This window comes from Sarcophilus harrisii, chromosome 3 (genome assembly GCF_902635505.1).
Source record: "Sarcophilus harrisii chromosome 3, mSarHar1.11, whole genome shotgun sequence".
NCBI classification, from domain to species: Eukaryota; Metazoa; Chordata; class Mammalia; order Dasyuromorphia; family Dasyuridae; genus Sarcophilus; species Sarcophilus harrisii.
Window position 1 is genome coordinate 159,219,865 of NC_045428.1, and position 21,015 is coordinate 159,240,879.

The window sequence follows — 21,015 nt, forward strand, 5'->3', positions numbered from 1 at the left end:
GGGTCTCTTTTCTTCTGTAGCTGCGCATGCTAGTATCCTTCTTTGATTTGGGATTATGACTTGGAATCATGTATGGTCAATACAGCAAAGAATCCCCTATAATCTTCTTTTAATCAATTGTTTGACTCCTTTGTCATCTGTGGCCCACAGCACCTAAAATTGCTATTGCTACTGTTGCAGCTATCTCCAAGACCTGTAACTGCTTTGCCAGGGCATGGACTGCACTGCATTGTGCTTAAGGCCTGCCTACTATGCTGGTGAGATATACTTTTCCTACCAATCTCCTTAAGTTGTCTTGGCTAGAAAATTATTTCACTCTGAACTTTTGTTGCTTCTACCATCTAAAATTTTATCTGAGGCATTATTTTAAAATTATTTGGAGGAGAATTTCAATTAGTTCAGGTGAGCACCAGCCCTGAAGTCAGGAGAAACTGAGTTCAAATCTGGCCTCAGATTCTTAACACTTCCTAGATGTGTGACTCTGGGCAAGTCACTTAACACCAATTGCTTTAGCAAAACAAAACAAAAACAAACAAATAAACAAAAATATTTCCAGAAGGAAATTATCAATTATCAATTCCAGAAGAAATTATCAAGATTAACAAAATAGTAATGAGAGAATCTAAATAATGTAATCTCAGAAAAAAAAAAAGAATTTAAGTAAAATAAATCGTTTTATCATGAAGAGGGGATTATAAGAAAAAAAAAAGATCTGGAATCAATAGAGGTGCCAACCAAATAGACAACCTCTTCAAGAATATTATAGTATATGTTATTGTGCAGTAAAGAATGATAAATGAGATGAGAAGAGAGATGTTAGAAGGGATGAGTTCACTTTTGGGGGGGTTATTTGTTTTGGGTTTTTTTTTGAGAAACATTTGGGGTTAAGTAACTTGCCTAAGGTCACACAGTAAATATTAAGTGTCTGAAGCTGGATTTGAACTCAGGTCCTCCTGACTAAAGGGTCAGTACTAGGACAGATGAGTTAACAGCCTTCAAATATTTGGAGAATTGTTATGGGAAAGGAGAATTAGACTTATTCCACATAAATTGGAAGTAGGAATAATAAGCAGAATTTGCAAAGATAGAAATTTAAGAAATTGTAATGGAAAAGTTTGTGACAATTAGAGTTATCTGAAAGTAAAATAAGCTCTTCAAACAAAGACTTCAAGATACTGAATACCTTGCCAGGTATGTTGTAAATATATATTTTTTAATATGAAAGTTAGACTAAATGGTATTTGAAGTTACTTTATTCCAAAATACTTTGTCATCAGCTACTACTCCTTCTTTTCCCTGATCTCTGACAAAAGTTTCTCCCTTCTTGTCAAGATTTACTTCTCTACATATGCATTTGATTACATCCCTTACTGTCTTCTTCATCAAATTGCATTCTCAATAATTTACTCTCAGCAATTTGGAACTATACCCAAAGGGTTATAAAACTTTGTATAAAATGAAATACTATTTTCAAAAAGAAAATTACTCTCAAATCTTTAACCTGTCCCTATTAGCTGATTCCTTCCCTAAATCATTCAAACCTGTTCAAGTCTTTTCCATCCTTAAAAAAACAATCTCCATTGATTTCTATCATCTCTCAAGCTATTATCCTATATATCTTGTTTCTTTCTCAGCCAGACATCCTGGAAAAAAAAGCGTCTGAACTTACTGACTCCATCTCTTCTCATTTATTCTCCAACTCTGTAATAATCTGATTTCCAATCACATTACTCAGCTGAAACAATTTGATATTGTCAGTCATTTCTTAATTGACAAATATGTTTATCTTTTCCCAATACCAACTTTTCTTGCCTGTTCTGCTGTCTTTTACATTGTTGATCACCCCCTTCTCCTGGGTATTCTTCCCTCTTTGAGTTTGCATGACACTACTCTTGTCTTGGTCCGCCTACTTTTTGTCTTACTGCTCTTTCTCATTCTTCTATGCTATATCATTATCTATATCACACTTTCTAGTTGAGGGTGATCCCCAAAATTCTACCCTAGAACACTCTTTTTTTCTCCTCTATTCTGCCTCTGTATCTGTCTCCTTGTCTCTTAATGTTTTTCTCTGTCCTCTGTCTCTCTGTGTCCCTCTGTCTCTATCAACCTCTGTCTTCCTATGTCTCTCTCTGTCTTTGTCTCTCGTTATCTGCATAAACTTCCCTGACAGTCATCTCTGTGCAGAAGACTCCTGAATCTACCTATTCATTCCTGCCCTTTCTCCTGAGCTCCAGACTTGCATCATCACTTGCCTAATGACTTTTAACTGAGATATCCCACTTATTCAAACTCAGTATTTCCAAAATTGAACTCATCTTTCTCCTAAACCTTTTTCTCTTCCAAACTTTGCCATCTCTGTCAAAGGCACAAGCCATCTTTCAATGCTTCCAGGTTCATAACTTCATACTTGTTCTCAATTCTTCATTATTCCACACCCTATATTCAAAAAGTTGATTAATTTTGTCATTTATGTCTCCACAATATGTTTCACATTTAACCCCTTCTCTGTTTCACACAACTACTATTTTAGATTGAATTTTCTTTACTTCTCATCTAGATTATTGCTAATTGGTTTCTCTGTTTCAACCCTTTCTCCACTATAATTATCTTATATATTAATGCCAAAGTAATTTTCCTTAAATACAATTCTGACTATGTAATTCTCCTGATTAACCAACCCACCTCTGGCTTCTTGTTGATTCTAAGATAAAATATATAATTATCAATTTAGCCTTTAAAACATAATATAAAAATGTAGTCTATCTTTCCAGAGTCCCTGGATATTTTTCCTCCTGAACTCTGTGATTTTGGTATTCTCTATGTTGTTTATACATGAAACTTTCTTTCCTTTCCCCAGTGCCTTAGCATTAATTTTCCTGATGACTACTGACTCCTTAACTTCCTTTATATTTGTCATATATATTTACACACACACACACACACATGCTTGAATCTTCCATTAAAATACAAGCTCCTTGTGTGTTACCAACTATTTTATTCTTTGTGCTCATATCTATAGTAGCTAGTACAAATCTTAGAGCACATAGGTCGTCCTTAACAAATATTTGTTGAAAACCTAAACTCAACAGAAAATTTATTATCTAAGAGCCAACATCAAAAATTAATTTAAAGGGTCTCAATACAGATTGTTTATGTTCTATATGTGGAAATGTAAACTATATGTCTAAGACTGACATTAGTAATTGGGTAGTCCAAAAGAAAGATTGTGATAGAACTCAGTGTGATGTGACTCTAAAAAGCAAAATAGCCTAGAAAAAAGTAAAATTAATAATTATGCTATATGAAAGAGGTGCAAGAATAAGAATTGACACAGAAGAATTAGATGGGGGAGGTAGACTAGTAGTTCTGAAAACCTGCACTCACATCTGAAATGGGATAATATGTATATGTATACATATACATATCCATGTACACATATGTATACACACACACACACACACACACACACACAAATAGAGTGTAGCACCCTCCAAAATCTATAAAGAAATAAGTGGGATGGGAATAAAATAAGATGGGGTATAGAAGAATGTGTAGATTAATGGAATTAGGATAACGTGTGTATATGAATGGGAATAGCATAGAGAGAGAAGGAAATGATGAGAAGAGAAGATAAGGAAGGGATCCATGATGAGAGCAGGAAGTATATGGTGGGGTGGCAGGGAGACTAAATAATAGTAAGGTAGTAATTATTGCTCTCAGATGAAGTCAAACTTAAAAATGATTCAATCAAGAGAAATCTACATTATGTCAGTCATATTATTAAATGTATGTGATGTATGTAAATGTATATATTCATAAATATGTGTGCCTATGTATGTATTTAGGTATAGGTATATGTATATGTACATGTAAAAATGTGTATGTATGTATATTTGTGCAGATATATATGTATGTGTGTGTGTGTGTGTGTGTATCCATGCTTAATTGTAGCCTGCTTGGGGAGGCATGGGGAAGAATAAAGGGGGGAAAAAGAATAAAGTAAAAAGTGCACAGCAGAAAACAAAAGAAAACCTAGAAGGAAGTAAAGAAAAGATGGACAGTCATGAATATAATCTCTTCTATTAACATATATATATATATATATATATATATATATATATATATATACTATCTTGAAATGGAACTTTATTGTTATTCCCTGATGTTCTGCTGGGCAATGACAATGTTTTATTTATTTATTTTTTGCATTTCTTACTTTTTTTTCTATTTTGCTTTTTTTTTCTTAATTTGTATTTAAGTTTTTAATAAATACATTAAATAAATAAATATTTGTTGATTGAAGGGTTGTTTTTTGTTTTATTTTTTTTATTGTTGTTATTGTTATTGATTGATTGATTGATTGATTTCCAGTCTGTGACTTTTTTATCCAATAATTTGGAAAATTTTCCTGGAATTCATCTTGGAAAGGTGGATAAGATTTGAATAAACAGACAGAAGGAATCTCCAGCATGAAAAGAATGAGTATCCACAAACAAAATAAAGAATAGAGGTAATACTGAGCATAGTATATATGGAAAACAATGGATCTAACCCAAATAGGTGATTGTCTCTTGTTGTTAAAGAGCTTCAATGTGTCTCTATTTGTAATTTATACAGAATCCTGCAGGATATTTTCAATGAGGTAGGATACTGGATTTTTTTCCCCCTTCATCATAGCTTATTAAATCTATCTTTCAATTTAGGCACATTTCTTATATTGTTAAATGGAATAAAAACTAGTGATTTTCATTTCTCATATAATGACCCTTCATTTGTTTTTATACTTCAGATCACTTTGAGTCATTCCCCAAAGCAAACTACATTGTACGTGATTTGGTTGATCCTACCTAATCATTCATTAGTTTAAGAACCCAGGTTTCTTTCCAGAACTCTTTCCAGGTTTTCCTCATCTATCTTAAAGTGGACAGAGCCCAACTAGAAATAGTCTAATAAGGATTTCATGTATGGCTACTTAAAAACGCTAATGTGTTTTTTGGGGGGACTTAAAATATTTTCTCTGATATACCTCTTAGTCAAAAGTCAAAGCTGTTTAAGAAAGAAGGGCTATGAAACCCATTTGCTCCTAGAACTTTTAGAGATGCCAATAAAAACATATAACAAAAACTGAAAGTGAAAAGAGGAAGGCTGATTGAGCAATAAAATAGAGGAGAGAACGCTAGTTAAAAAAACCTATTCTATGGTAACTACAGAGATGCATAGCAGAGGAAGGAAGAAAATTCAGGAGAGGCCTCCTGATGAGGCAAGACAGGCTCTTAGATCTCCTCAGTTCTGGACATCAGCAAACAAGGCTAACAGGAAATGATCCATTCCATGTGGTCACTTATTCTGCCTTCTCTAACTCTCAAAGTTCAAGTAGTGAAATGGATGACGACAGAGAAAGAGGAGCAGTTAAGTTTTACTTCTTTACTTCTGGCCTCAAGAAAAGAGAAGAAATGAAAATAATGGATTGTATACCCACTCTTCCTCAGAGAAAAAGCTCTGCATGGCAGTCTAGAAGAAGAGGACTCCTGTCAGCCACTCTATTACTGACACTTCTCTCTGGTGGCCTGGCTCTGATTTCGTTGTACCAAGTGTTCACCCTGCAGGCTGAGTTGGGGAGTCTCCAGCATGAACTTCAGGCTTATCAGAGCAGGACTGAGCAACTGCAGGGCCTGCAGAGCGAGAAAGCAGGAACCTACCCTACTATTTTTCAGTCAGAAGCTGCTGCTATCACCAGACGACAAGTGAGTTACCAAGAAGCTGGCTAGCCCCGGATAAGGGTTACTTTTTCCTACCTCTGTTTATTTATTTATTTTTTAAATAATTTGGGTCTTTTCCATTAACAGGAGTTCGGGACAGCCCCTGTCACAGGAGAAAGTAGCCCCCAAATCAGCCTTAGACAAAGCAGAAGGAGCAGAAGAGGTGTTCCGGACTCAGGGGAAACTAGTAAGTTGAGGGGAAGCAGTCTTTCAGAAACTTCCCAACTGGGGCAAATATCATAGCGCAAAAGTGGGGAGAGTTAGGTGAATTCATTTTCCTTCCTGGATCTCTGATCTGCATGTTTCTCCTTGCAAATAAAACTTGACCAGCTATGCTGCTAAAACAAGGAAGTCCTTTACAAGTATTGATTCAATTGTTCCAGGTTCTAATGAAGAAGAATTAGCCTTCATAAGCCCTGGAATCATTTGGGGAAGTGGAGGAAGGGAGGGGAAAATACCTTTTTTATTATTTTCTCCTTATGGTGAATTTATTAAGCTGGTCAATATTTTAATGTTCTTAAACAACAGATTTCATTGGAAGAATAATACACCTCTGATTGAGATAAAGGAAGCAGTTTGTTTAATCTTCATATAAAATAAAGGCCACTTTGTCAGAAGCATTGCCCATGACTCACCTAATAAAACCCCACCCTTTCTTACCCCATTTTTAATTCTGAAACTATAATCAAATTAGGAACTGTCTTTGCTTTTGTATTTGTATGCTCAATGTTACACACAATGCTGGGTACATAGTAAGACTTAATAAATGTTCTTTTTTTTCCCCATTCTTTCATTCAAATGCTTTCATCTCACTATTATTAGAATATGCCTATTTAGGACAGAAAGTTGACTAAATACATTCTCTGTCAGGTGCCATTTTGTAATCCTTATACCCAAACAGGTGTATTGCTTTAATCTTATTGCTTCTCGCTAGACATTTTTTACAGATACTCCCTATAAAAACTGAATGTGATGTTAAAACCTTTTTTTTTTAAATAATTCTGCATGAAATCCTTAATTTTTAAACATCTCCTTATATTAGAGATATGACATGTCAAAATGGATAGATATCTGGCCACTGAATCAGGAAAACTTAAATTTTCCTGCCTTTGACATATACTGGCTGTTCAAATATGCAAAAAAAAAATTTAATAGTTCTCTAAGACTATTATTTACAGTGAAGGTACCTACCTACAATCTAAACAGAGTTCCCCTATCTGGGAGTTTCCTAATCCGATATAATCAGAGGTTTAATCTTTATTCTTCTGCTAGTTAATCTTTTCCTACCATGAACACATTTCCTAGAATAGTTTATAGCATCACAGGGTGTTAGAGATGACTTAGAATCCTTTCTATTTAGTGTATTTTAATGTAAGAGAAAAATTGAGAGCCAGAGAGATAAAATGTCAGATCTAAGATCACCAGTTACCTTTGATTATTTGTACTGTTTTGCATTTAGCCATCCAGAGCTCATTTGCACATGATCAAAAAATATATAATTCATAATCATTCAGGAATTTATGTTTTAGAATTCAAAGTATGATTTAAAATATAATGCTTGCCATCATATTTTTATTAAAGCCCTAACTATTCCCTTTTAAAATATGTGCCCATAAAATCCAATCCCTCTTTCAAATCCAAATTTAAGATATATCTTCTTTGTGAAGTATTTCCTCACCAACCCAGATCATTATAAATCTTCCCTTCTCTGAGTTCCTAGGGTAACATTTATCATTTTTACAAGTCATACTCATTTGGGATTTATGACATTCTACTTTTCACTCTTGGTTATATTTGTATGTATATGGTCTATTTACTGATAGGAACAGAAGCCTTGGGAAGAAGGAAGGAGAAAAAAAGAAGGATAAAACCTGGTTTTGCAAACAGTAGCTACTATAGTCCCTTGCACATAGTACATAGTAAATACATGTTTTGTGATTAATTCAATAGGAACTTTAAAGTGACTTTGAGGTTACTTCACATTATATTTCTTCTGAATTTCTTCTCATTTCTCAGTTTGAATTTAATCAGAGAACATTTTATGAAATATTAAAAATTTATATTTAATAAATGTGAATGAAAAACATAAGAGCACTGCCATGAAGGTGTAGAGTTCCAGCCAGGAATTTGGTCTAGGTCTAGGAGGTGACCTAGGGGAAGGATAGCTACCTGAAGCTTTCAACTCAATAGCCACAGAAACAATTATTTTCAAGTATTTTTTTAGTGAGAATTCTGATGAATTGGAATTTAGCTTCTATTTCATTCTTCAGTGCCAATATTTTTCCTTAATCGTTTTTTTTTAGCTTTTCAAATTAAAGACTTAGCTGGGTTCAAAATATTTCACAAGATTGTTTCTGATTAAAATATAACAAACAGAAATGTGGGGAAATCCAGTATAAAAGAGGTGCCAAATAGCCCAAAGTATCTCAAATTAATTTCATGCTCAAACTCATAAATATATCTAGAGTTTGACTATTTAGTAATGGCTTACTAGTACAAACTGCTTTCTGTAGTAGCAAAAGCAAATAAGTACCGCTTTTTTTAATAGATGAGGGCTTTACTATCCAACTTTCCAATCCTACTTGCTTGAGTCTCTTTATTCTTAGATATCCAAGGAGTACATCATCTATTTTCTATACCTTGCTCTTCTTTCCATACTTATTTTTGGGAAAACTTCAAATTTGTCTTCTTTACAATTCTAAATTTGTTGTGACCTGTGAAGCTAGAGTGAGAAGAAATTAGAAAGATGCTTAGCCTGATAAGTTTAATGAGTGAGTGCAGAATAGAGTTTCAGGAGTTGCAAGAAGTCCTACATTCTTGTCTATATAGAAAACAATCATGAATCTCTTTCCCACCAATCCATACAAAAGCTATATCAAAGAGCCAGCTGGCTACTGACTGTGCCCTTTGGCCAAAATTTGTCCCTGAAAGGGTTTTTTTTTTTCCATGCATCAGAAATTTGGTCTCCAATGTTTGCAAAGAAAAACATCTGTTTTATTTGTCAGAGTGGAATATGCAATTGACAGCTTTGTCCTAGCAACCATATTTTAAAAAATTAATATCCCCCCAAGTTACATGTCAAAACAATTTTAAACACTTGCTTTGCTTTAAAGTTTTGACTTCCAAATTCTCTCTTCCTCCTCACTCCCTCCCCCCCCTTCTTTTGTGATTTGGTAAGCAATCAGATTTAGGTTATACATATGCAGTTATATAAACCATTTCCATAATAGTAATTTTTTTTTACAAGAAAGCTTGAGTAAAAGAAAAAAAATGAAAGAAAGAAAGCAAAAAAATAGCATGCTTCAATCTGTATTCAAACAATATCAGTTCTTTCTCTGGAGGTGTATAGTGTACTACATCCTTAGTCCTTTGGGATTTTCTTGGATCATTGTATTGCTGCGAATAACTAAGTCATTCCCAGTTCTTTATTGAACAATAATGCCATTACTGTATACAACATTCTTCTGGTTCTATTTATTTCACTTTGCATCAGTTCATGAAAGTCTTTCCAGGTTTCTCCAAAATCATTCTACTTGTCATTTCCTATAGCCCAATAATATTCCATTGTGATCATATGACACATCCTGTTTAGCCATTTCCCAAAAGATTTCCAATTCTTAGCCATCACAAAAAAGAGCTACTATAAATATTTTTGTACACATATGCCCTTCCATCCTCTCCTTTTTTTTTTTTTTTTTTTTTTTTTGTCTTTGGGATATAAAACTAACAGTGGTATTGGTAGATTGAAGGGAATGCATAGTTTTATAATCCTTTAGACAGAGAGGAAAACCAATCATTACAGTTGTCTGATGACAACTATCTACATGCATATAAACATACATTATGCATAAATACAAGTGAGGGTCATGGACATGACTAAATAACAACAATTGTATGTTATCTCACTCCTTCCTTCCCCAGGCTTAACATTCTCCTCTTGTATGCTTGGTCACAGCCTCAAGCCCAGCCATGCCCCAGTTAGGAGGACAGAGCTGCATATAAGTGAGACTCTCCCTAATGAGAGAAGAAACAGCTAGAATAATAGAATTTATTTGAGAAATAAATCAGTAAGGTGTGAGATAGTGGTTCTTAATCTTATCTGATGAAACCTGGATTTCTCAAAATAATGCTTTCAATTGCATAAAGTAAAACAAAATACAAAGGAATATAAAGAAAAACAATTGTAAGTGGAATGTATTAATTTTTTTTTAAAATGTTCACAGATCTCAGAAAAGAAATGGGTGCTGGGTGACTGCTGACTCCCCGTTTTGGGGTACTTAGTCACTTATTGTTGATCTCACAAATAACAATAAAGAAGTATGCTGTTTTCTAGGGGTATCTATGCAGGATATAAGAAGATATACTCAAAGCTTGTCAAACTTGATGATTAATATCAACTTCTGGTGATGAAGTAGTTTTAGGATCCGCAAAGTGCATTTCTGTCTATTTCCCACAATTTTCCATGAATCATTTTTTCTCATTTTATCCCCACAAATAATATTTTAGTGAATCCATGACTTCATCAGTGTAAGTAAATTTAAATTAGATCACAATCCCATCAAATTTTTCTCATGCTGCAATAATGGATACAGATATATCCATATTTCTCAATAAATGTTCCAAAAGGAATTTATTCAATAAACCAAAAGGTTAGTCTTATTTTCTTATTACATTTTTGTATGAGGACTAATACACCATTCAAGTTGTCTATCCATTAGTTTTCATTCTTCCTATAGGACTGATTTTTGAGTTATTCTTATGCAAGAGTACTGAATTTGGTCAGAGGGTTTAGACTGGCATTTTGCCTTTTCAAATCCTTTTTTTTTTTTCTTTTGACAAGGCAAAGGGGGATTAAGTGACTTGCCCAGGGTTACAGAGTAGTAAATTCAAATTAGGATTTGAATGGCTGGTGCTCCATCCACTGCACTTTCTAGCTGCCCCACTCTTTCAGGTCTTCTTATACCTTATATCCTTCAACAAGTATTCTTTAACTCAGTGATAGTGGTCTGGCTGTTCCATGAATAAGATTCTATTTCTCAACTCTGGGCATTTTCTCTGCCTCTCTGTGCCTAGAATGCTCTCCCACATCTGCTCTTCATATTTTTTTTTGAACTTTGTTATTGTTAAGCTTGATATTTTAGAAACATAAACAGCCAAGTTAAACATTTTCTGTAAGTCAACTCAGTCAAATGAGATGTTATACATCAATGTGCCATTCATTTGGTTAGAAGCAACAGATTTAGCAACTAATATTTCTTCACACATTCAAGATTTTTTTTGAACCCATATCAAGGTCAAGATACTAGTAGGCTAATTTTTCAGAAGTCTCTACATTTTGGCAGACTATGTAATAATAATTTTCCAGATGTGGTTGCTATTGTTGATATTTGTCAACTGTATCTTTTCTAGATCAAATCATATTTATAAAAAGCTCTACTAATCTTCCTTTTCACACTGTTATAATGGAATTTATCAAGCATATTTCTCAAAATACTAATTCAGAAGGATTAGAGAACAAACAGAACTGACATCTAATTTCTTTTATTCTAAAAAAGTTCATTCAGCAATTTATCAATAAAGAACATTTTCACTGAGTTTTCACATACTTTGTATCTCTGACATATTTATTCAATGTTATTTTGTATATTGTAATTTTCTTCTAATCAATCATATATCCATGCTGGATTTTATGTACAATGAGAGCAACTGCTATGTTTTGTCTAACTTTTCTACTTTACCCAATACTCCACATATAGTTAAATACCACTCTCACCTCCTAGATATTCACTCCCTGATACTTTCCGGATACTTCTTTCACCTGATTCTCCTCTTTCTTCTCTGTCTCTTCTCAGAGATGAGAAAGTCATTATATATACCATGTCTTCTAACCTTAAGTATTTCTCAAAGTTCTGTCTTGGGAATTTTTTTTTCTTTCTCTGAACTCTTGGTGATTTGACTGTTCCCAAAAATTTAATTCCTATCTTTGTGCATAGGACATTCAGATGTACATATATAACCCCAGTCTCTTCTCTGAGCTTTAGTCTTGTACTGACAACTGCTTTTTGGAAATTTTGAACTGGATGTTCCAGAGATATTTCAAATTCAGCATGGCACATACAGAAATTACTACCTCTCCCCCTCAAGCCTTTTCCAATCTTTTCTATTTAAAGGTACCACCATTCTTTTTCAGTCTACTAAGTTCATAACTGAGATATTATCATTGAACTTCTCACTTTCCCTTATGTAATTTCCATAATCTTAGCAGTTGCCAAGATTTCTACATTTACATCTGACCCTTGTTTTCCATGCATATAACCAGTATTTTACTTCATGCCTTTATCATCTTTCAGTCAGTTTATCTCAGTAGTCTCCTAATTAATTTCTCTGCCCTCTTTAGTTTATCATCTTCAGAAATGCTAATGTAATTTTCTTTAGGTGCAGATATGATAATATAATTCCTCTAATCAATAAATTTATGTGACTTTCTATTGCCTCTAGAATAAGATATGAACTCATCTCTTGGATTTTTCAGCTGTTTACAACCTGGGCCCAGATTATAAATGACTCCCCTTCCTCCATTATGTGTTCCACAAACTACCCTTCTTTCTGTTCCTCACATCTGATATTCCATCTCTTCTTGGTGTTTGCCTTTTCACGGATTGTTTCTTATGCCGGAAATACATTCTCTCTTTTTTCTCTGCCTTAAAAAAAAATCATGTTTCCCCTCAAGATGCAACTTAATCTTAATAGCTACTTTCTTCTAGCTTCTAGAAGCTTGTAAATGGAGCTTTTCCTGATTGCCCCAACAATTAGTAATCCTTTTTGTATGCGTTGCTTATATTTTGTACATACTTATCTATGTGCATATTGTCTTTCCAAATAGAATGTAAGTTCCTTAAGAGTAGGGATGATCACATTCTACATATTTGAATCCTCAGTCCCTAGTATGGTGCCTTCATAGTGGGTGCTTAACAAATGCTTATTGATTGAGTTAATGGTTTTAGGGAATAGTCAGGATTAGAGTTGTACCTTGGAAGTTGAGTAGGAGCTGAATGTATGTAGGGTAGAAGAGAGGATTTTCAATGGTAAAAATGACACTAAATTAGCAAGTAATCCATACAGTTTGTGGGAAGAAAGATGCATCATTCCCAATAAATTGCTTTTGCAACTTCTGCTCCTTTGAAAAATATATCATCTTTAAAATTCAGTTATTTTGTTGTAGTTGTGGTAGATGATGTCATTTAGGATATCTGATGTATAGACAGATGAGAAAAGTTATAGTTTGATGAAATTCAAAGATGATAAGAGTTTATAAGGTCCATAATAACAACTCTTCTCTTCCCATCCCTCTTAAGATTTAATATTTATACTGAATTAAATGAGATCAAATCAGATATTTTGTAAATCAAAAAGTATCTATAAGGTTTTATTATTTGTAATGTTGACATTTAGTAATCATTTAGATTCTGAATACTAATTGGAAAATGTCCACACTTTTAAATAGTTCCCAACTGCATTATTTGCCTTGAAGAAATTTTTCATTTTGCCTTTTATATAAGTACCTCTGTTTTGCTGGCATTAAGCAATAATTTTAATAAACCTTTTTTTTTTAATATCTACTACATACAAAACACTTAGATTAGGCACAGGAGACAAACAAAAATTACTAAAGTGAAGTGACTATTTGATTAAGAAGTTGGTATCAGAAAGAATAAGCTACCTCCTTCAATGGAATGTGATATGTAGGGGGTCACAAAATAATGATTTCTTATTAGTAAATATTTGATTTGTATACCTATTATGTATATACCCAGGTCACAAAAAATTTTCTTCTGCAAAAAGGGATAGCTAGTGGAAAAAATTTTAGAAGCTCTGCGTTAGACTAATGAATACAACATATAATTGTATTATATATAAATATGTAATACATTTTACATGCCATTTTCAAAATTATTCTCGTTTCCTTTGGTTTGCTTATGTGCATTTAAAAAATGTTAAAAGAGACCCTGTTTTGTCATCACTATTGCAGTACACCTGTTCTTGACTCCCTCAATTAAAAATGGAATAAGAAAAAAGAAAAAAAAATTATACCAAATAAATATAAACAAATGAATCCATTCAGTGACCATGTACAAATATATAGAGAGATATATAGATATATATATCTGTACCTGCAGTATATTACCTCTCTATCAAAAATGGGTAACATGCTTCATAATGGGGCCTTCATATATAATATATTGAATAGAGTTCTTAAAATTGTTTTTCTTGATAATGTTACTTTCCTTGTATAAATTGTTCTGGTTCTGCTCACCTTACTCTGAGTTGGTCCTTAATATCCTAGATTCTCTGAAATCATCCCATCATTTCTATATGCAATAATATTCCTTTAAACTCATATACTGCAATTTGTTCAGTAATTATTTACCTATCTAAAACTCAATCTGGGACACCCTCTTAAATTTTAGTTGTTTTTTTTTTTTTTTCTTTCTCCATTTTTTTAAAATCTCCCTTCAAGATTAGGAAGTTTCTACTGATAATATAAAATATTTAGGAATCTATCTGCCATGGGAAAATCAGAAACTTTATGAGCAAAGTTACAGACCACTTTTCACACAAATTAAGTCTGATCTAACCAATTGGAAAAATATTAAATGTTCTTCGATAGGGTGAGCAAATATAATAAAGATGACAATATTACCTAAACTAATCTATTTATTTAGTGCTATACCAATCAGACTCCCAAAAAACTATTTTAATGACCTAGAAAAAATAACAACAAAATTCTTATGGAAAAACAAAAGGTCAAGAATTTCAAGGGAATTAATGAAAAAAAAATCAAATGAAGGTGGCTTAGCTGTACCAGATCTAAAATTATATTATAGAGCAGCAGTTACCAAAACCATTTGGTATTGGCTAAGGAATAGATTAGTTGATCAGTGGAATAGGTTAGGTACAAAGAATAAAACAGTCAACAAATACAGCAACCTAGTCTTTGACAAACCTAAAGACCCCAGCTTTTGGGATAAGAACTTACTGTTTGATAAAAATTTCTGGGAAAATTGGAAACTAATATGGCAGAAACTAGGCATTGATCCACACTTAACACCGTACACCAAGATAAGGTCAAAATTGGGTTCATGACCTAGGCATAAAGAATGAAATTATTAATAAATTAGAGGAACATAGGATAGTTTACCTCTCAGACCTGTGGAAGGGGAAGGTCTTTATGACCAAAGCAGAACTAGAGATCATTACTGATCACAAAATAGAAAATTTCGATTATACCAAACTGAAAAGTTTTTGTACAAACAAAACTAATGCAGACAAGATTAGAAGGGAAGCAATAAACTGGGAAAATATTTTTACAGTCAAAGGTTCTGATAAAGGCCTCATTTCCAAAATATATAGAGAATTAACTCTAATTTATAAAAAATCAAGCCATTCTCCAATTGAAAAATGGTCAAAGGATATGAACAGACAATTCTCAGATGAAGAAATTGAAACTATTTCTAGTCATATGAAAAGATGCTCCAAGTCATTATTAATCAGAGAAATGCAAATTAAGACAACTCTAAGATACCACTACACACCTGTCAGATTGGCTAAGATGACAGGAAAAAATAATGATGATTGTTGGAGGGGATGCGGGAAAACTGGGAAATTGATGCATTGTTGATGGAGTTGTGAACGAATCCAACCTTTCTGGAGAGTAGTTTGGAACTATGCTCAAAAAGTTATCAAACTGTGCATACCCTTTGATTCAACAGTGTTACTACTGGGCTTATATCCCAAAGAGATTATAAAGAAGGGAAAGGGACCTGTATGTGCACGAATGTTTGTGGCAGCCCTTTTTGTAGTGGCTAGAAACTGGAAACTGAATGGATGTCCATCAGTTGGAGAATGGCTGAATAAATTGTGGTATATGAATATTATGGAATATTATTGTTCTGTAAGAAATGACTAACAGGATGATTTCAGAAAGGCCTGGAGAGACTTACATGAACTGATGCTGAGTGAAATGAGCAGGATCAGGAGATCATTATATACTTCAACAACAATACTATATGATGACCAGTTCTGATGGACCTGGCCATCCTTAGCAATGAGATCAACCAAATCATTTCCAATGGAGCAGTAATGAACTGAACCAGCCACGCCCAGAGAAAGAACTCTGTGTGATGACTAAAAACCATTACATTGAATTCCCAATCCCTATACTTATGCCCACCTGCATTTTTTATTTCCTTCACAAGCTAATTGTACAATATTTCAGAGTCTGATTCTTTTTGTACAGCAAAATAATGGTTTGGTCATGTATACTTATTGTGTATCTAATTTATATTTTAATATATTTAACATCTACTGGCCATCCTGCCATCTGAGGGAGGGGGTGGGGGGGTAAGAGGTGAAAAATTGGAACAAGAGGTTTGGCAATTGATAATGCTGTAAAGTTACCCATGCATATAACCTGTAAATAAAAGGCTATTAAATTAAAACAAAACAAAACAAAACAAAATAAATAAACAAATAATAAATAAAACTTTTTTAAAAAAAAGATTAGGAAGTTTCTTTGTAACTATTCTTTCCCCAGTATTTTTCTCCTCTTTTTTGCTCTTCTCCCATCCTTGCTATCATGTTCTCCCCTAAGTTTTCTCAAACCTGATTCCTTCAGGTGATCTTTACATGGGATAAGCTTGAGTTCCTTTACCATTCTGGCTTCCTTTTCTGGAAGCTCTCCAATTTATCATTATTCTTATCTATGATGCTCAGAACTAAATACCCCAGAAGCCTGACACAAATAGATTAAAGAACAGCTATCCACTCCTTAGTTTTGGAAGCTATGCCTTTTATTAAATGGCTCAAAATCTCATCAGTTTTTGGAGCTGCCACATTTTTTTAAGCTGCTAATGCATTTTGCAATTTATTTAAACAACTAGATCTTTTTCCAACAAAATTTCTCTAGCTATGACTATCCTATCTTGTGTTTGTGAAATTGATTTTTTTTTGGTAAGACTACATTTATCCCTATCAAATCTCATCTGATCTGATTCAGCTCAATACTTTTACCTGTTGAGGTATTTTGAACCTTGACTATCATTACACAGTCACTAAACATTTATTAAACACTCAATATGTGCCAGGCATTGTACTGAACTCTGGAGATTCAAAGAAAGATAAATGTTTGTCCTTAATCTCAAGGAGCTTATTCAGTTTAGTGACATCTATAAATCTGATGTATATGCTATCAGTACCTTTAAACAAATAATTAGTTAAGAAAAATAAATAGCACAAGTCTAAGCACAGATTTACAAGATAGTCCAATGGAGTACTCCTGCCAGTTTGACATTGAACCATTAATACTCTGTGAGTCAAGTCTGAAAATTAGTTCTGAATACATAAAATGTATTATAATATATTCCATATTTCTCTATGTAATTATGTTTATTTTTGCTGCTAACTCTTCATTTTTTATGAAACATCATAAATTCTGCTCTAAGCCCTTATTTTAATTATGTTTGTCTCTCTATTTCAAATGTGTTTCTTCTAAATAACATATTGTTGGATAATAATTTCTGATTCATTCTGCTCTCCTCTTCCATTTTATGGGTGAGTTCATCCTATATACATTCACAATTATTATTGCTAAATGTATTTCCCTCCACCTTATTTTCTTGTTTTCTTCTGTTTATTTTTTTCTCTCTTTTTCCTGTCCCTTCTCAAAAGTCTGTTTTTGTGTATGTGTGTGTGTGTTTTTTTTTTTGTTTTGTTTTTTAGTAAATTGTTCTATCTCCTTTTCCTTTGGCTTATTCTCTTTTTAAGGAGGAATCAAAGAGAGTCCTTAAGTAGAGGGATTTCCCCCCCAGATCCTCTCTTAGGAAATCTCTTACCCTGACTTGGCAGCCCACAGGAATATACCCAAGCTGTGATCAGTCTCTGCAGAATTGTAAACTCCCTGACTATGACCATTACCCTCTATACCTCACTTTTTTGTCTTCCTTAGCCCTGTCTGCAAAAATCTTCCTGCTCCCACTTTCAGCCTTCTAACACACAACTTTGGGCTTGTCCAGTCTCAGCCTAACTGGTCCCTTTACCACTGGAAACTACAATACTCTGAGAAGCCCTAGAGAGGCAACATTTCTGGGAGAAGTCCCTTGGTTTTTATTGCTGTATGGGTGGGTGGAGGGGGGGAAGAGGTCACTTACATTAAGGAAAAAATAATTGCGACACAAATAAATTAGAATTTATTTCTTGGAATTGTTGGAATAAAACAAATGTTTTCACTCATGATGTAAAATGTTATCCACATCCAAATAAGGAACTATGGAGTCCAAATAAAGATCAGAATGCGCATGCACATGCACACACATATGTTCATTCTCTTTTTGCATCACTCTCATTTCTTTTTCCAATTTTTCCTCTATCACTCATCTGTATCTTTAACTCTGTCACAAGTTCTTCTTTTGCTGTCCAATTAGCATTTTCCTTTGAGATGTTGATTATAGCTGTTTTTATGTTCTTAATTTCTTTTGAGTTTATGTTTTGGTCTTACCTGCCAGTATTATAGCTTTTAATTGTCAAGATATTTTATTGTTATTATTGTTTGCTCATATTCCTAGCCTATTTCTTGATTTAAAATTTTATAATAAATTGAACTTTACTCATCTCGGGGAGGGGAAGTACTTATTCCCAAACTTTCAGGCTTTTTCATGTTACTGTTAAGTGCTAATTCTGGAAGTATATGAGATTTTGGTGCTTCCAAGGTGGTGTAATGTGTCCCTCTGGTCTTTATCCAGGAAGGAGTCCTGTTCCCCTGAAGCTACAAGTTCTAGCATCCCCCTTGGCCTTGAATCTGTGATCAGGTCTCTTGATCTCCTGCAGGTGCTAGTGCTTTTTGCCTTGAAATTGCTCTGAAATCTGCCCTTCTCAACCAAAAGCTGAAAAAAGGAGGAAAAAAGATTACATATAATCCTCTACTTATCTAATTGGGGAAATTTTGTACCAGCTTTTCCCCACTAATAAACATCCTGCCCCCTCCCATTTGAAATCTCCTGTTTTATTTTATTTTGAGAGGGGGTGGACCTTTTTTCTGTTTTTAATTTGTGGAGGAGGAGAATTGTATGTCATGGAAAGTCATGGGAATGAGTAAATGTAGCTCTTTTTCAATGCACCAGAAAGGTGACCAAAATGACACAATAGTATATATCTTGCCTTTCTGTCTAGGTTGCAGTAGTGGTAGAAAGCTGGATGAAGGATAATGTTATACATATATCCTCTGAAATGTGAAAGAGAAAATTAAGCTGTTTAAGATATTTAGGTACTGGTTTTCTAGCAAATAGTATAATACATGATCTGAAGTAAGCACTTAAATTGATTATTGGTCAACTAGTTGAAATTGCTTTTTTTTTTTTTTTTTTTTTTTTTTTTAAATCATTCACTGCTGAATGGGATTGATGAGATGAAGTATTAGAAAGTCAAACATTTTGATCTCTGGTATATTATTACTTCAACAAACCAATAGTAGCTAAGTCTAATGAATAGAAAGAATGTGATTGACTCATGCTATCAATAGTAGAGTAAGGCATCTGTTTCTGAGGGAAAAATCATGGATGTTTCAACTTAGATTTTAATTCATATAGCAGTGTGTGGGATGGGTGCTAGACGCCCTTTCCCAAATTAACTAATCAGAGACATCTTCTGGTACAAAGAGAAAGCATTTATTTAATCCTGAAGGGAGAGGTCCAGACACACACCTGGGAGTCATCCCAACCCCTGACATGTGCTCCTAAACCTGGCCAGCAGGAAGTAGAACAGTGGTTAAATAAGGAAAAAACCCAAGCCTTTTCATTGGATAGACCAAAAGGATGTAACCATCCTTGACCAGTGTTGTCTGCTTCCCACAGGTCACATCACTTCCTATAACTTCCTGTCACTTCCTGGAACTTCACTATCTTCCTGCATCCCAGGGTTTAAGACTGGGAATAGGAATCATGTGACTTTCTAATAAATCACTAAAATAACCCAGAAGTATATTTAGTTATACTATAATCTAAAAACTCATCAATGCTATATTTTCACCCTTACTTAATATATATATTTTTTATTTTAGCCTATGTTAAAAAAACAAAAGATAACACTTAATATTTACATAGGACTTTTTATCTACGAACACTATCTCATGAACTTATTCAATGTGGAATTAATTCCTGAAAGTTTTTTTTTTTAATTTATAATCAAATAATCAGTGTTGTAAGAGTAGCAAACATATTTATTTTTTTTTATTACATTAGTACATACTACTCTAGATTTTTATGTATTTGAAATTTTATTGTAATTTTTTTTCTTTACTGGAAGAGACAGCTAAGGATTATTTTCCAAAATATAATTGCTTGATTATGCAATCTTATTAAGAACTCATATTTTATTTGGAAAAAAGTATTGATTTCTTTTTTGGTTCAATACTAACTCATTTTCACTGTTAAGTTTTCCAGCTGATTATGCTACATGTTAAATATAATTGAAGTGAATATTATAGTTTCTCTATACCTCAGTGTATTTTACAGACAATCCTGCTGAAGCTTCTGAGATAAACACTTAACATTTTAAGTGAAATTAGATTAAACACCAAAGATGAATTATAAGACTTCCTTCAATTTCTGTAGCTTTTCTAGGACCACATGAATATAAATGTACATTATATTGAAAAAATGATCTTTATACTTATAGCTACACATCTGATAACTATATCAACAGCAGTCATGAATTCCGCTTTATACAAGTGCTAAGAAATATTTCTTGGATAGTATTCTGACATATGGTTTGAATATTATCAATCAATAAGAATTTAATATGTTGTGGAATGCCCCACTGTGCTATGCATTGGAGATACAAAGACAAAAATGAAATAACATAAATATCTACATATCTATACATATGCCCAAATGTTATAAATAGGTATATTTATATATGCTTATATATTATAATTATAAAGTAACTTTAGAGATGAAGACTTTAGTAGTGGAGAGGACTATAAAAGGCCTCCTGTAGAAAGTTGTTTTTGAGCGGACTCTTGATGTAAAACAGAGATTCCAAGAGGTAGGAATGAAGAAAAAAATCATTTCAGGCAAAAGGGACAGAAAATGCAAAGGTATGGAGTTGAGGACATTCATATGTAAGGAACTGAAAAGAGACTAGTATGAATAGACCATAGAATATCTTGAAAAGAGTATTATGTAAGAAGTCTGGAAAGGAAGGA

General features: G+C 33.4%; 1 protein-coding gene across 1 annotated transcript in view; it reads left to right on the forward strand.

The window, feature by feature from the left end:
- Positions 1–4,369: 4,369 nt before the first annotated feature.
- Positions 4,370–21,015, forward strand: part of TNFSF13B (TNF superfamily member 13b) — a 57,369-nt gene continuing 40,723 nt past the window's right edge. Inside the window, exons 1-2 of the mRNA XM_003765742.4 lie at positions 4,370–5,744; positions 5,847–5,946. Of these exons, the coding sequence (XP_003765790.3) occupies positions 5,256–5,744; positions 5,847–5,946 (589 nt within the window). The 5' untranslated portion in view covers positions 4,370–5,255. The remainder of the gene's footprint in view (positions 5,745–5,846; positions 5,947–21,015) is intronic.